This window comes from Primulina huaijiensis, chromosome 8, assembly GCF_012295235.1.
Source record: "Primulina huaijiensis isolate GDHJ02 chromosome 8, ASM1229523v2, whole genome shotgun sequence".
NCBI lineage: Eukaryota > Viridiplantae > Streptophyta > Magnoliopsida > Lamiales > Gesneriaceae > Primulina > Primulina huaijiensis.
The window spans coordinates 21796025-21812966 of NC_133313.1; the positions used below are offsets into that span (position 1 = coordinate 21796025).

Consider the following 16942-nt stretch of genomic DNA (forward strand, 5'->3'; position numbering starts at 1 on the left):
TCGCACGTACTTTTTATTAAATTTTCAATTTTTTCATTATGCCCAATGAAAAGTAAACACGTATTGCATAATATAATCATAATATAAATAACAAAAAAAGATAAGATATTTTGCAATAAAAAAATAATATTTTGAGCATAAACATTAAGAATTTTCATGAGTCAAATATTGTTAACGCAAATCAGCATGCATTACACAATATTTTTTCATTACATATAACTAAAAAATGATACATTTGCAATGAAAAATATTACTCTAAACATAAAAAAAAAATAGTTATATGGTTCGATCGGATATCCATTTTACATAAGGGCCAACATTCGGTTTAATTTTGTTATCGACCGATCCGAATTAACCGAATTTTTCGAGATTGACCGAACCGAATTTTTATCTAAAATCAAATTAATCGAACAAAATTAAAATCTATAATTGAATTAACTGATTTTTTTGTTAAAATAAAAAATTATATAAAAAATTAATAATTGAAATATAAGATTTTTTATCATAATAAAACACATTATGCTTTAGAAATTAAAAACAATAAAAACTATGTACAATAATAAATATAATAATATTTTTTGTGAGTTTTCAAATTATTTCGGTTCGACCATTAGTCGATATAATGGTCGATTCTAGTATTGCAAAGTTGACCGGTTAGTATTTGTGAATTTTTTTTTAAACTTAAATATAATTTACTTCAAGAGTAAATTTTATACATTTGGTTTAGACACAATTTGAGTGTAATTTATTTATCACAATAAAAAAAACTAATTTATTTGTTTCTGAGAAGCAAATTTTGTCATTTGTTGGAAGCGATTAGGGATCCCGAAATAAATGTCCACACACAATACAAATCTCGCGCACAGGCATTGTTGGATCTTGCCTTCGGCGATCACTTAATGTGTTTCGTAGCCTGACGCCGGCAAAAAATTCCAAGGACTGGATCGATTTGCCTAACTGTTGTTGTATTTGGATCTTGTTCCCTTACGGTGATTAATTATTCTGATTCAGAATTGATTGATTTATTTATTCTTTAGGTTCGTTGCTGGTTATAATGCGAATGTCTTCTATGGTGGTTTTAACGAAAGATTCGGGACTCGGATCTGGAAATATGGTTGAAAATTGATGGATTTATTTGTTTATTTTGTTGATAATGTGTGCTCATTGAGTTTACTACATATGTTGAGGGTTAAAAATGAAAGTGAAACTATGGAATCGTGTTCCAGTTGTGAAAGATGAATTCTATCTGAGTGTTTTGTGTTATTGGAAAATTATTCCTCTATTATTGTTCATTATCTCTAGCTGGTGCTTCCCCACCCAAAGTTCAACTAAACTTAACCCTGGGAAAAACGTTCGTTAAATTTTTAAGTATTGAATCACAAATAATCTTGCGAACTGTCACCCGTTTGAGGGATCAGATTGTGTTTATGTGCCCCATATCAGCTCCATCTGTTTATACGACGTCATGTATGTTTTCCTCTTTATTCTGCTCGCAGTTGTAGTTTTTGGGAAGGATTTGATTGTATAAAACTGCCTTTTTAATCTCACCTCCATCTATGTTTGGAGATCTTGTACCTAACAACAGTCCGCATTTACGCAAGTCTGGAAGCCGATCTGTTGTGTTTGATGTTGGTGAGAGAAGATTTATCTCACACTTTCTTTTAGACATGGTTTTTCTCCTTTTTCACTGATTTATTCCATATGTTAACTATGTTATGATGTTATCTGCTAGGTACAAATGAACTGGGAAATAGTGCTGAAGAAGATTTCTTACATTCCACAGTGTCAAATGTAATGAAGGGTATGAGTTCACCGTTGCCAAATGTAGCTATTATGCCTTCTCCTGTTCTGCTATGGAGATTCAAGGTATCACTATAACCAGGTTTATCGGGTTAGTTATAAATATAATCTGGTCTCAAGTGATCTTTTGATTTATAACCTTCTTTGAATTTTTAATTTCCCGGGTATATCAACAATTCTTCATAATTGAGGGAAAGAGTATTATGATGAGTGCATTTGGATATTGTAAGGTCCATTTACTTTTTTCATATATTTTTCTTGGTTGCTTGAAGAAAGGGGAACCATTAACAGGAAAAATGAGGCAGATTAACGATTTTTATTTTTCTCACTTTTTGGTTTGATAAAGTAGGAAATTGTAATTCGGCTACACGAGTAGAATTTTCATCATACATTTAATTTCTGTTTTAGTAGAACTTATTATGTGCACTCGTGGTTTGATCTTATGATGTGAAAACATTGTTGGTGGGAGGTCATAGATGCAGGAATCTCTGATTGGAGCAGTAAAATTAATGGGATAATTGAATATTTCATCTTCAAATCCTTAGAACTAGGAGACCGTCTTCAATATGCCAAAATTGTTGTAATTTTCGATGAAATAAGACATTTGCTCTAGAAGAATTTCTACATTTCCCATTTACATTGAAGTTCTGAACTTAAGAACACCAAATGAAATTTGCCTGAAAAGCATATTTCAAAATTAGAAGATTATGAAAACCAACCAGAATGAGCTAAATGTAAAAATAAAGTATATTTAGAATTTGGGGCGATGAGAAGTTCAAAATAAATAAAAAATATAATAATTTGTTCTAAAATTATGAAACAGAAAAGTCTCTTTACACAGGCCAAAATGACTGGATTTGCAGAGAACTTTAACGTGGTCAGCAACTTTGCGAACACTCCTTGTTATCATCTTGTACATCTCACAATCCAAAATTGTCAAAAGTTATGAGTCCTATGGCCATTTGAAGTTTTATCAATATATCACTTTTTTGTTCAGGCTTTTGTTCTAAACTCTTTGGAATCATACTCAACTTGTAGGGCCCTTGGTCTCACACTAGCGAACAAACATGGGGTACCGTGGTGTTACACACCTTTTGTCCTACTTCAATGTCCTCTCTTACCGTAGTTGTACAAAATTCACTCTCTATAAATTGCGGCAAAGTTTATAATCCTTGAGCTTTACTCGTTATGTTATGGATGATTGACATGTGTACAATTTTAATTATTTTATTACTTTTTTTCTATGTTTCTTTAGAAATGATATACATGTCAATCATCCAAGTCATGAAGTGTCAAGCTTCCAGAGGAGCATAGACTTACTAAAACTGTAATGATTCTGGTGTGGCCAAGTGGGTATTAATGGATTTTTATGCTGGAAAGAATTTCAACAAATTGAATTTTTTCATTATGGTAATTTATTCCATCTGGGGTTTCTGCTTCTGATTCTTCATCTTTTCTCCATGATTTATGTAATGATATGCTACTGACTTCAGGTTGGCACAATTTTAAATATGTAATTGATAGTGATAGTTTTGAATTGAGTTTACTTGAAGATCTTGCACCTAACATATTCAAGTCGATTATTTCTCTTTAATGCAGTAAGAGTTAATCAGTTTTAACTTAATATTTTTGTGTTACAAAATTATTATTATTATTATTATGAAATATTGTGATGATTGAGTTCAAGCAAGGTTGACTATTGTGTTACTCAAATCACTGCATCAATGACATAGGATCACAGCTTCTGTTTGAATAATATATCTTTTTGTCCATCGCCTCATTTTTAATCTTACTTTATGTTTAGGTATTGCTGTTTTTCATATGGGTATTCATTTGTTGCAAGGTCAGTGTTATACCTTAAAATGGATGTACACATGCATGCATTCGATTTCTCTAGTACGTCTTTGAATATGTCTTGGTTGCATGTATTTTGGTTGGATGACTAAACCTCAAAAGTTTTGCATGATATATACTTCATTTCTAGTTGGCTTCTATTGAGTTTTTTCATGAATGACACTGCAGATTGGATGGGATTCTGTCATGAGAATGAGTGCAGATCTGAGGGATTTATTTTTGTATGAGGCTTTTTTGTATTATAATCCACTTCTTCTTGTGGTGAGTGAATACCGATATAAGTTGATCTGTTACACAGGAGCAAAAATGTTAAAATTTATTTGTTCTATTGGCCCATAATGTTTTTCAACATATTGTGTTTGCTTTATTGCAGACTATGATGGTTTGGCTATGGGGAATAAATCTGTGGGTTTTTTCCCAGGCTAATATTGGTTATGCTAAAATCTTTGACTTAGATCAAAGTCATCTCGCTCATAAAGAAATATGGACGGTATGCCTTACTGTGAAATCGGAACCTTTAATGCTCTGAGATGTTTGATGGTCCTCCACTGCCCTTGAACCTGTTTGCTGTTTGTAAATTCCCTATCATCACTGTGATATATAAGTTCCCTGTATATTGGGATTCTTGTATTTGTATCGTGAAATATAATTGTTTTAAAGGGTCGAAATTATTGATGTATGCTTCATTTTGTTATTTCTTTGGGAAACTTATAAACCGTGTCTTTTATTTCACTTTTTTCTTGTTCATGTGTTATTTGATAACCTTTCGGTCGTTGTTTTATCGTGCGGTTGTTGTTTGATGCAGTAATTCTTGGCATGTCTATTTGTTTATGAATTTTGCAGTATGCTTTTCAATTTTTTCCCGGGAAGCCATTGTTGGATGTGTATGGACATCAATTTGTATTGAGATTTTCTAGATGTATAGTTTGGACATGCGTTGATAGTACATTTATGCTATCCTGCAAACTGGATGCATTTCATGAATTTCCAATGCTGTAGTCTTGCAAAAATCGGACTTCAAATAGATGAAAAATCTTCTAATGATTTTACTTCTCTGGTTATGAGCTTTTCTTTTACGATGAGTCTCGGCCAAATAATTTTCGTGTCCTATTTGGAATATCAATACTCACTAGTAGTCTTTCGACATCAGTTATTCAAACATATTGTCTTTCCATAGTGGCAAACAGCATTTGGCATCAGCTGTCAAGAAATTGAAGTACCAGTTTCTTTGTTTGGGCTTGAACTAATTTTTCTTTGATTTCATTTCCAATCAGACTTCTAAATATCAAAAGATAAGATTTGGTTTCCCTGTCTCATTTATCTGTGCCATACGTTTGTTATTTGTTACTTACTCATGATTTAATTAATGTCTCAGTGTGCCATCTGGATGACGATCATTGTCCCAACTAGCATGACAGCATATTTGTATCTTTACTCTCATGGAGAAGTTACTTTGGCCGCATCCCAACCAGTGTAATAGATGATTCCTTTCCTGGATATTATTGTAATGTGTTCTCCATTTCAGAATTTCTTGCTGATGATTTGATAGGCCTGTACAAATGATGTGAACCGAGGAGTTCTCTCGTTTTTCTTTAACATATTCTCTCGTTATGCTTTCTTTTGCTATGTAGCTTGAAAAGGAAAAAATGTAGAGGTACTATAGCTACAACAAATGAGGTGACAATGTGATGACCATGTTTGTGATGTGTGTTGAAATCATTAGACTTATGGTGAAGTTTTTTAGTGTTTAAATCATTTTAATTAAGATAAGCTATGGGATAGAATTCCTTAGATGGAGATGTGAAGTTTGGAGATTAATTTACTTTGGACACTTTTATGATTCTTGTCAGTTTGTAGACTAGTTTTTCAAAAGGTCAATTGATTCTATGGCATGCCTCTTACTAATGATGTCAAGAGAGCCTTGATTTTGAAATTAACTTTTTCCCATACAAAATTTTCTTGTTTTCCTACATGAAATTATATATCTTGGAACGTATTCATGGGTGAATTTTTTGACTTGAAAATATTCCAGTTGATGTCATCATGTTAGTCGCTAATTTGACTTGTGATTCACTTGATTGGCTTCCTTGTTAACTTCTTTGTTTTGGATCATCATGCATCTGGCAAAATCTGACCAGCAACGACATTTATGTTGGCACTGCAGGTACTCTTGTATGCCGCTGTTGCTTTGACTCTCTTATTTCCCTTCCATATTTTCCATCTTGCTTCTCGCTACTTTTTGTTAAGGACTCTCTGGCGTATAGTTTTTCCACTACAGGTAAGATAGTGCACCCAGTGTGGGCTTTCAATTTTTGTTGTCCGAAAACTTAGATCTAACACAAATCACTTTGTCATTATTGGTCATGCAGCAGTTAAGAACTTGGGCTATATTAAAATTTCCTTTTAGGCTCTTTTTCTCCTTTCATCGGAAACAGAGATCTATGAATATTAGTAATTGATTATTTAAACTGTAGTTTTTTTCTTTTCTCATGCAGTTTTACTTTCTGAAAACAGGCAATCACATTTGCTGACTTCTTTTTAGCCGATATACTGACCTCTATGTCAAAGGTAGACACCCTCTTGTTGCCTATTGTTTCTTGACAAAGTTATTTGTAGTACAGGAAATCTGTACCTTTGTATGTGATTTATCTGTGTTTCATTTATTTAAGTGGTTAGTACTGTTCTCTTAACACCCAGAATGTTATTTGGGAGAAACTTTAAGAAAGTACTGAATCATTTTGTTTGCCATGTCTTGTACATGATGCAGCTGATGTAAGATCCTACTATTTGTGGTTAATTTTTCTCATGGTGTCTCGTTTAAGCTGTTTTAACTCTGGTAGTGCTATGCCTGCCCCATCCATGCAGGTTTTCTCAGATTTGGAGCGTTCTGTATGTCGAATGGTCCATCGTCAGGTTAGCTTTTCTATGATCCAAACTTTTCATTTTATAATGTTGGATATAGCTGACAGGATTCTTCCAGTTTCCTGTTTCATGAAGCCACTTAGATGTGGTTTATAAGGCTCAGATTTTAATGCAGTCAAAAGAATTTCATTGCTGATTCAAATTTGATTTCTTAGAATTTCAACCTTCTGAACTGTGTTGGCCTCTGGAGTTCTTGAATTTTATTTTTCACATGTTTGATGATGGAATTTTCGTGAAATTCGATTTGAAATTTTCAAGTACATTCCTTATGCTTTCTTTTTCCTCGAAAGCTTACTCCATTTCTAGACACTGCCATCAATTACAGGTTGCTACTATTGCATGGTTTGAGGCTGATTCAGTTTGTGGAAGTCACTCTGTTGCAATACCTATAGTTCTTGTCTTGCCCTATATTTTTCGTTTCTTTCAATGTCTTCGGCAATACAAGGATACAAGGGAAAAGTCATCTCTTTTAAATGGTAAACTAGTGCGTACGTTTTGTTAGGTCATTGAATTTGTGATTTAGAGCATTCTTTTTATATCATTCTGAAGAACTTGTTTATGTTCTGCTTCTCATTCGCATTTTCGCTTTCCTACGTCTCATCGTCATCACTAGGGGTGTAAATGAACCGAATCAAGTCGAATATGAAGATAATTTTAAGGCTCAAATTCAGCTCGAACTAGATATATTTGAGCTCGAGTTTGAGTTTGAATTGAAATATTTGAACATATTCGTGGGTTACACGAAAATAAAAGCTCGAATATAATTATTTAATACATTATTATATAAAAAATTAATAATAAATATCAAAACTCACAGACTATCGAACAAAATAATGTGCTGAGTTCGGTTCGAAAAAAGTTCGAATATGTCCGGGTTTGGATCGAATTCGATAATTTCGAAAACGAATCAATATTTTTCGAGTCGGTTTAAAAAACTCGTGAGCCGGCTTGATTATTTTACACCCCTATCATTGCTTACACCTTTTTCTCATGCCGATTTTAGAATTTTAATGAACATTAGGAATTACAGGCAGATGATAAATGACAAAAAAGTGATTGATTTGAGTCATGAAATTGTTTATTCGCGTGATTCCTTTGAATCATGAATTGATAAAATTTACATATTGTGCCAGCCTTGAAGTATTCATCGGCAGTTCCAGTTATTTTTCTTTCTGCCCTCAAGTATCATGTCTTCCCTGACAAGTGGACGAGTATATACCGGCCTCTGTGGCTTGTGTCAAGTGTAGTGAACTCTTTGTACTCGTTCTACTGGGATGTTACCAGAGATTGGGACTTGAGGTACAGATGCCATGAAATTATTTTATCCTTGATTTCTAGTGAATTTATTTGATTTGACTCTCAGATCTCTTTTCTTGATATGTATCTTTGTTGCTTTTCGTTTGAGATGCATCTTCAGTGCCTTGTCTGGTTAGCTGACGGCTGTTTCTTTTATCTTACCAGTTGCTTCACTCGGATTTTCAAGTTCAGTAAACCACATGTCTTGTCCCAGTTGTTATACGGAAGGAAATGGGTAAAAGCGACACTTCTTTCCTTTTGTTGTGCTGAGTCTCTGATAAATATTACATTGCTTAGTTCTAGTGCATTGATTACCATATTAAGATGTAGATGGCCAAATCTTCTCCAACTCTTGGTTCTCTACGATTGCTAACTAATATTTGCCATACATATCATACGTGGCAAACAATTTTCACAAAAGATTTGGAATGTCTGTGTACACCAAGTGTGTACTATAGAAAGAACTGTGAAATATCATGTCTTATTAGCACATCTGGTGTTGCTACCTATACCTTGTTGAATCAACTCTTTGTTCTTTCAACCTGGCAGGTTTATCTTTGGGTACTCAGCAGCAATCTTATCCTACGATGCACGTGGACATACAAGCTGTCAGCTCATCTTCGACACAATTATCTGACGGTGTTCACCATCACTGCCCTGGAAATTCTACGCCGATTCCAATGGGTTTTCTTTCGAGTTGAAAACGAGTGGAACAAAATGAACTCGAAATCCAACAATCAACTATCCTTGATTGACATCTCCAGTGAGGAAGAAGAATTGCTCAATTCCAATAGTCATAATGTATAGATGATCACGCTACCATATTTGATTTTTACATTTTCGTATGGCAAATCACTACAGTAATCTAACAAGCATAAATAGTTTCTTTTTTGATGGGAACGGAGAAGCCGCTGCCGTCAATTATGCGCACGAGGTCAGAAAGTTTACGTGGGAAAGCACGACTCTTCTGGATTTTGGCATTTTTGATTCATGAATTTATACGATGCATGCCAACTTTGAGGCTGAATTTTGACCGTATATCGTGAATCCTATAAGCTTCCATTCTTTGCCTTGAATTGTTAGTTTTAATTGGTGTTCTCATGTTGCTCAAATTGTATCAAATTGGGAACATTTTTGCGTTAGTTGGAGTGGCTGGGCTCTTAAACGCAACATATATTGCGGATGAAAACATGTGCACATTGAGGCACTGTTTGAGGTTAATAATGTTGGGATAAATTATCCTTTTGTTTTTCAATAAAAATATTAATAATATTATTTATTAAAGTTAATATTGTAATTTAAATTCAATGATTTGATTGATCAAAGATAAATAATTATTGATTTAATTGATGTAAGATAAATAGTTATTAGGTTGATAAATGTTATGATTAAATAAGCATGAGTTATAATAAATAAATTAATTGATTAATAATATGTCACTTGAAACGATGTCTTAATAGTTTATTCCTCTAATATGTATAAATATAATGAACCACGAGATATTTAAATTTGACTACATTATTATGGACTTCAATAAAATCGTGACTCCCAAAAAAGTACATGACATCAAGATCAAAATTTATTTTAATTGTTTGGATTATTTTTAGGGAAAATAACATAGCTTAGTCCATTAAATTGTCCAATTTTGAGTTTGATTTCATTAATATTTCAAATTTTGATTTGTGTATATTAATTTTTTCGACTATTTTGGTCTAATTGCTGACATGATATCTGAAAAATCATTAATTTTTTTTACGTCGTGTCAGGATTTTTTGGTAACACGTTAGGATTTTTCAATGCACGTTGATGTGATACCAGAAAATTCTGACATATATCAAGTTGATTAAAATAGATGAAAATTAAAAGTTGGTATAAAAAAGTAAACTTAAAAAACATAGTAAACCAAAAATAAAAATTGAACAAGTTGGTGAATCTAGAAAACTATTTTCTCTTCATTTTTATTGAGAAACTTCCAATTTATTTTTTATATATTTAAATTTAGAATGTTGTAATAATCGATCAGAATCGGCGCCTAAGTACGAGTATTTTATCTAACAAAAATTCTGAAAATTTACAAATTTTGTTTGAATTGTGCCCCTAAATTTTATGATATGTTTAGCACAGAACAAGTGAACTTCAATCCATTTTACTAAGTCACAATTCTGATCAAAATCAGTGAGTTTTCCCCATCGTTCTGATAGTTGTTTTGTTATCTGATATCGGTGAATTTCTATCATCTTCAGGTGGACACTCTAACAACCAATATACCCACGTAGTTTAATAAATTTGTAATTTTTTTAAAAGGAACATGTTTTATAATTAATATTAATAATAATAATTATTATTATTATTGTAGCATTTACATTATAAATAATATTAATAATAATTATTATTATTGTAGCATTTACAACAAACATGTCCTCCACAACAAAAGTCCCACATGAAAGCAAAAAAATCCAACATTTCATTCAAAAGTCCAAAAAATTGCAGAATGTTGAAAAATTATTTAAAAATATGTTAAATATTTGTGTTGAAAATGTGAATGTTGAATGTTGAAAATTAGGTAAAATTAGGTGTTGAATATTGAAAATTAGTGTGTGATGATGTAGGTAATGATGTATTTTATTTTTGGATTATTTGTAAAAATTTTCTATAAATAGATCTCTCATTTGTGAAGAAAATCACAATTGAGTTGAGAGAAAAATATTATAAAGTGTGTAGTGTGATAATTTTGAGAGTTTGAGATTTTTACTTTTTTACCGTAAATTTTTACTTTTTCACAACACGTTATCAGCACGAAGCTCTAAAAGTCCTCCATATTTTTCCAAGCTCCGAACAGAAGAAAAAGGTAACAAAAGTAATAATATTTATTTTACTGTTATTTATTTATTGTTTATATATGTAATATATAATATAATGTTATTGTTAGAAATAATAAAAATAATTTTTTCAAAAACTTGTTATAAATCCTGGGAGGATGTTAAGACGACATCCCACACTCCCGGTAAGGGATACGACAAGTATAAAAGCCTATAAGGTTTTTTAAACAAAATAACTTATGACACCTAATTATAATAATGTGATATGATATACATAATTATTTAAATATGACTAATATTATATACACCATATTATTACCATAAAATTATACAAATACATACATTTATTTTCTTATACACCAACGGTAATAAACGGTAACAAAACGGCTAGTTTTTGCTCTATAAATACAATCTCACAAATACATTCAATCACTCCAACTTTCTCTTCTTCTCTAAAAATTATTCTTCATCAAATTTTCGAAGAAAAAAAGAAGATGGCTTTCACGAGGTTATTTTTAATTATTTTGGTTATCATACTCACCAGTCTTGTATTTATCGGAGAATATCCTCCTCGTGTGTTTTCTTTATTTTTACGAATACTTGTACTTGTTGTTTATCCATTACTTTGTATTGCAATATTCATTAACTAATAAAATGCATCGTAATTTTTAGTACCACCATGGCAAACTTGGCAAAGCTCGAATTCATCGCTCTTGATATTACTGGGAAAAACTATATGCCATGGACTCTTGATGTAGAAATGCATCTTGAGTCATTGGGTCTAAGCGAGACCATTAAAGAAAATGGTATATCTTCATCACAAGAAAAAGCAAAAGCTATAATATTTTTACGACGACACCTTGATGAAGGTTTAAAATGTGAATATCTCATCGAAAAAGATCCCATGGCTCTGTGGAAAGGATTAAAAGAGAGATTTGAACATATAAGGGAAGTTATACTTCCGACCGCCCGTGATGAATGGAATATGTTAAGATTCCAAGACTTTAAAAAAGTCAGTGATTACAATTCAGCGATGTATAGAATAATCTCGCAGTTAAAATTTTGTGGACATGAGGTTACAGAATCGGAAATGCTTGAAAAAACATTTTCCACGTTTCACGCATCAAATATAACACTACAGCAACAATATAGAGTGCGTGGATTTGCGAGATATTCTGAACTCATCGCCTGTCTTCTTGTGGCGGAAAAGAACAACGAGCTATTAATGAGAAATCATCAGTCCCGACCCACTGGATCAACAGCATTTCCAGAAGTAAATGCTGTAAGTAAAAATGAATTTAAACCTGGAAACCAAAATCAAATTCAAAGACAAGGTTTTGGTCGAGGTCGAGGTCGAGGTCGAGGTCGTGGACGTGGACGTGGACGAGGAAGTGGTCGTGGTCGTGGACGCGGCCGTGGTTTTGAAAATAATCGAGATAGTTATTTCTATAACTCATCTCAAAATAACGTCCCAAACCATCCACAGAAAAGGCATCAAGAAAACATGAGTGTTAATGAAAATCACTCGAAAAGATTTGAAAGTTCTTGTTTCAGATGCGGTACTCCAGGACATTGGTCTCGTATTTGTCGAGCCCCTGAGCATCTTTGCAAACTTTATAAAGAATCGATAAAGGGGAAAGAAAAGGAGACCAACTTCACTGAGCGAAGTGACCGTTTGAGTGATTCAACTCATTTTGATGCTGCTGATTTTATGAATGATTTCTCTGGAAATGATCAATATGTTGGTGGGATAGAAATGAACAATATTGATGCTGCAGATTTTCTCAATGATTTCTCTGAAAATGAACAATATAGTGGTAGAATATAAATGTACAATAATTTATTTTTCATGTATTTATATGATAATGTTTTATTGTACAATTATGATATGTGTTATATTTAAATATGTATTGTCATTAATTTTTTTTCATTGCATATTTTTTGAAGTTCAAATATGGAAAATGCTATGAGCAAAGCTGAAGTTTGCATACCCGATAGTGGTACAACGCACACTATCCTCCGAGATAAAAGATATTTCTTGGAACTAAAACCAACAAAAACAACGGTGAATACAATATCAGGTCCTGTAGACTTGATTAAAGGATGTGGTAAAGCACAATTTTTGTTACCTAATGGTACAAAATTTTTGATCAATGATGCTTTATATTCACCACAATCGAAAAGAAATTTGTTGAGTTTTAATGATATATATTCCCATGGGTATGATACTCAAACAATGAATGAAGGGAATGAGAAATATATGTGTCTTACCACATATAAATCAGGAAAGAAATATGTGATTGAAAAACTACCAATGCTCCCTACTGGATTGCATTATACACATATACGTCCCATTGAATCAAACATGGTAATTGATAATTCTTCAATATTAACCAATTGGCATGATCGATTAGGACATCCTGGTTCAACAATGATGCGAAGAATTATAGAAAATACACATGGTCATCCATTGAAAGACCAGAAGATCTTTCAGAATAATAAGTTTCAATGTAAAGCATGTTCTCTTGGAAAACTTATTATAAGACCATCACCAGCCAAAATCCAAACTGAATCACCAATGTTTCTTGAACGTATTCAGGGTGATATTTGTGGACCAATCCATCCACCATGTGGACCATTCAGATACTTTATGGTATTGATTGATGCCTCCAGCAGATGGTCACATGTATGTTTATTGTCAACTCGAAATGTTGCATTTGCAAGATTACTTGCTCAAATAATAAAATTGAGGAATCAATTTCCCGATTATACAATCAAGAAAATTAGACTTGATAATGCTGGTGAATTTACTTCCCAGACTTTCAATGATTATTGTATGTCTATGGGAATCATTGTTGAGCATCCTGTTGCTCATGTACATACTCAAAATGGATTGGCTGAATCATTGATTAAACGTCTGCAAATGATTGCTAGACCAATGATTATGAAAACAAAGCTCCCTATTTCTATATGGGGACATGCAATTTTACATGCTGCTTCATTAATTCGCATCAGACCAAGTGCATATCATAAATACTCCCCATTGCAGCTTGCATTTGGTAAAGAACCAGACATTTCTCATCTGAGAATTTTTGGATGTATGGTGTATGTGCCTATTGCACCACCTCAACGAAAGAAAATGGGACCTCAAAGAAAGATTGGAATTTATATTGGTTATGATAGTCCATCGATCATTCGATATCTTGAACCACAGACAGGCGACGTGTTCACAGCACGTTTTGCTGATTGTCATTTTAATGAGGAAATCTTCCCAATGTTAGGGGGAGAACAGAAACATACCGAAAAAGAAATTACATGGTATGTATCATCATTGTTACATCTGGATCCAAGAACAAAACAATGTGAAAAAGATGTACAGCAAATTGTGCACTTGCAAAGAATAGCAAATCAAATACCAGATGCATTTGCAGACACAAAAGGGGTAACTAAATCATATATACATGCTGCAAATGCCCCTGCTCGAATTGAAATTCCGAAGAAACAAATTGAAGATAGTCATGATGTCATTAAACGCCTGAAGCGTGGAAGGCCAGTTGGTTCCAAGGATAAAAATCCTCGAAAAAGAAAATTCATAGAGAAACACAATGATCACAAAATAGAGAATGATGTTCCTGAAGAAACACATAATGATCACAAAATAGAGAATGATGTTCCTGAAGAAACACATGATGATGAAAATGTTTTGTCAGAACCACAAACTGACGAGAATCATGAAATCTCTATCAATTATATTAATACTGGAAAAATATGGAACCGAAAAGATATAGAAGAAATTGATGATATATTTTCTTATAATGTGGCAATCGACATCATAAATGATAATGAAGATCATGAACCAAAATCTTTTGGTGAATGTAAAAATCGGCAGGATTGGATAAAATGGAAAGATGCCATCCAGGTTGAATTGGATTCGCTAAATAAACGTAATGTTTTTGGACCTATAGTCCTTACACCTGAAGGTGTAAAACCTGTTGGATACAAATGGGTTTTTATTCGAAAGCGAAATGAGAAAAATGAAATAGTAAGATATAAAGCTCGACTTGTTGCACAAGGTTTTTCTCAAAGGCCTGGAATTGATTATGAAGAAACGTATTCTCCTGTGATGGATGCAATTACGTTTCGGTATTTGATTAGCTTGGCAGTATCTGAAAATTTAGAAATGCGTCTTATGGATGTTGTTACAGCCTACTTATATGGATCACTTGATAGTAATATATATATGAAAATCCCTGAAGGATTTAAGATGCCTGAAGCACAAAGTTCAAAACCCAGAGAATGTTATTCTGTGAAATTACTAAGATCATTATATGGGTTGAAGCAATCCGGCAGAATGTGGTATAATAGGCTAAGTGATCACTTGATGAAAAAGGGATATGTAAATAATTCAATATGCCCTTGTGTTTTCATTAAGAAAACAACATCCGGATGCGTAATTATTGCTGTATATGTTGATGATTTAAACATCATTGGAACAAATAAGGAAATTCAAGAAGTTGTGTCATACTTGAAAGAAGAATTTGAAATGAAGGATCTTGGAAAAACCAAGTATTGTCTGGGTTTACAAATTGAACAAAAAGAATGTGGAATATTTGTTCACCAGACAAATTATACAGAAAAGATCCTTAAACGTTTTAATATGGACAAATCAAATCCTTTAAGTACTCCAATGGTTGTTAGATCATTAAACATAGAAAAGGATCCATTCCGTCCATGTGAAGATGATGAAGATATTCTTGGTCCAGAAGTACCATATCTAAGTGCTATCGGTGCCCTTATGTATCTTACAAATTGTACAAGGCCTGATATATCTTTTGCCGTAAATTTATTGGCAAGATTTAGCACATATCCAACAAAGAGACATTGGAACGGAATTAAACATATATTCCGTTATCTACGAGGAACGACAGACTTGGGACTTTTGTATTCAAAAGATGCTAATCCAAGTATAATTGGTTATGCCGATGCTGGATACTTATCTGATCCACACAAAGCACGTTCTCAAACTGGATATGTATTTACTCGTGGAGGCACTGCAATTTCTTGGCGTTCACAGAAACAAACACTTGTAACAACTTCATCAAATCATGCCGAGATTATTGCACTACATGAAGCAAGCCGTGAATGTGTGTGGTTAAAATCAATGACTCAACATATCCAAATCTCATGCGGATTATCATTCGACGAGAAGCCTGTGATACTATATGAAGATAATGCTGCATGTGTTGCTCAAATGAAAGAAGGATACATAAAAAGCGACAGAACTAAACATATTCCTCCTAAGTTCTTCGCATTCACCAAGGAGCTTGAGAAGAATAAATGTATTGATGTTCGTCACATTCAATCAAGTGAAAACTCATCAGATCTCTTCACAAAGGCACTTCCTACGACAATATTCAGAAAGCACATATATAATATTGGGATGCGCAATCTACGAAATTTGTGAAGAATTGTTCGTGTCAACATGAGGGGGAGTTTACGTGACTGCACTCTTTTTCCCTTACTATGGTTTTTATCCCAATGGGTTTTTCCTAGTAAGGTTTTTAACGAGGCAGTATAAAAACACGTAATGTATACAATCATTATGATCATCATCACAAGGGGGAGTGTTGAAAAATTATTTAAAAATGTGTTAAATATTTGTGTTGAAAATGTGAATGTTGAATGTTGAAAATTAGGTAAAATTAGGTGTTGAATATTGAAAATTAGTGTGTGATGATGTAGGTAATGATGTATTTTATTTTTGGATTATTTGTAAAAATTTTCTATAAATAGATCTCTCATTTGTGAAGAAAATCACAATTGAGTTGAGAGAAAAATATTATAAAGTGTGTAGTGTGATAATTTTGAGAGTTTGAGATTTTTACTTTTTTACCGTAAATTTTTACTTTTTCACAACACAGAAGATATTGTTGAAAAAAATTGGTAAATTTGAAATCTTGAGTTCCAATACCCTTCACATGTTTTACGAAAGTGGCCCCGTTCTACTTTACACCACCAAATCGAAATGAACAGAAGCCTAAAAAATTACTATTTGGCTTTGCCCATATTTTTTGTCTTTTGGCTTTCTTTTTCCTCTTCTTTCTTATCCAAACTAAAAAAATTAATATTTGGCTTTGCCCATATTTTTTGTCTTTTGGCTTTCTTTTTCCACTTCTTTCTTATCCAAACTTTAATCATTCAGACCTTTTTGTGGCTTCAGATTTTCTCTACAATTTATTCGCTACATCGTA

The 16942-nt window shown here is 32.8% G+C and overlaps 1 protein-coding gene across 5 annotated transcripts; it reads left to right on the plus strand.

Annotated features, from left to right (window-relative positions):
- The first annotated feature begins 783 nt into the window (after positions 1-783).
- LOC140982576 (uncharacterized) lies at positions 784-8973 on the plus strand. 5 transcript variants are annotated; one of them, XM_073449136.1, is made up of 14 exons: positions 784-989; positions 1497-1632; positions 1733-1866; positions 3605-3643; positions 3823-3915; positions 4028-4144; positions 5030-5125; positions 5819-5932; positions 6169-6222; positions 6520-6567; positions 6902-7052; positions 7710-7875; positions 8038-8107; positions 8422-8973. In XM_073449136.1, exons 2-14 carry the CDS (start codon positions 1557-1559, stop codon positions 8677-8679), a joined length of 1416 nt encoding a protein of 471 aa, XP_073305237.1. In that variant the 5' UTR covers positions 784-989; positions 1497-1556; the 3' UTR covers positions 8680-8973. The 5 variants fall into 5 exon arrangements, with proteins under 5 accessions (XP_073305237.1, XP_073305239.1, XP_073305240.1 ...); XM_073449138.1 differs by lacking the exon at positions 3605-3643; XM_073449137.1 differs by having other exon boundaries at positions 794-1632.
- The last annotated feature ends 7969 nt before the right edge of the window (positions 8974-16942 follow it).

What these genes read in the sequence shown, in the direction of transcription:
- LOC140982576 (XM_073449136.1), top strand. Translation starts at nt 1,557, where the DNA reads ATGTTTGGAGATCTTGTACCTAACAACAGTCCGCATTTACGCAAGTCT. An exon ending in GTCGAATGGTCCATCGTCAG is followed by an intron (nt 6,568 to 6,901) that starts GTTAGCTTTTCT and finishes CATCAATTACAG; the next exon opens with GTTGCTACTATTGCATGGTT. An exon ending in AAAGTCATCTCTTTTAAATG is followed by an intron (nt 7,053 to 7,709) that starts GTAAACTAGTGC and finishes ATATTGTGCCAG; the next exon opens with CCTTGAAGTATTCATCGGCA.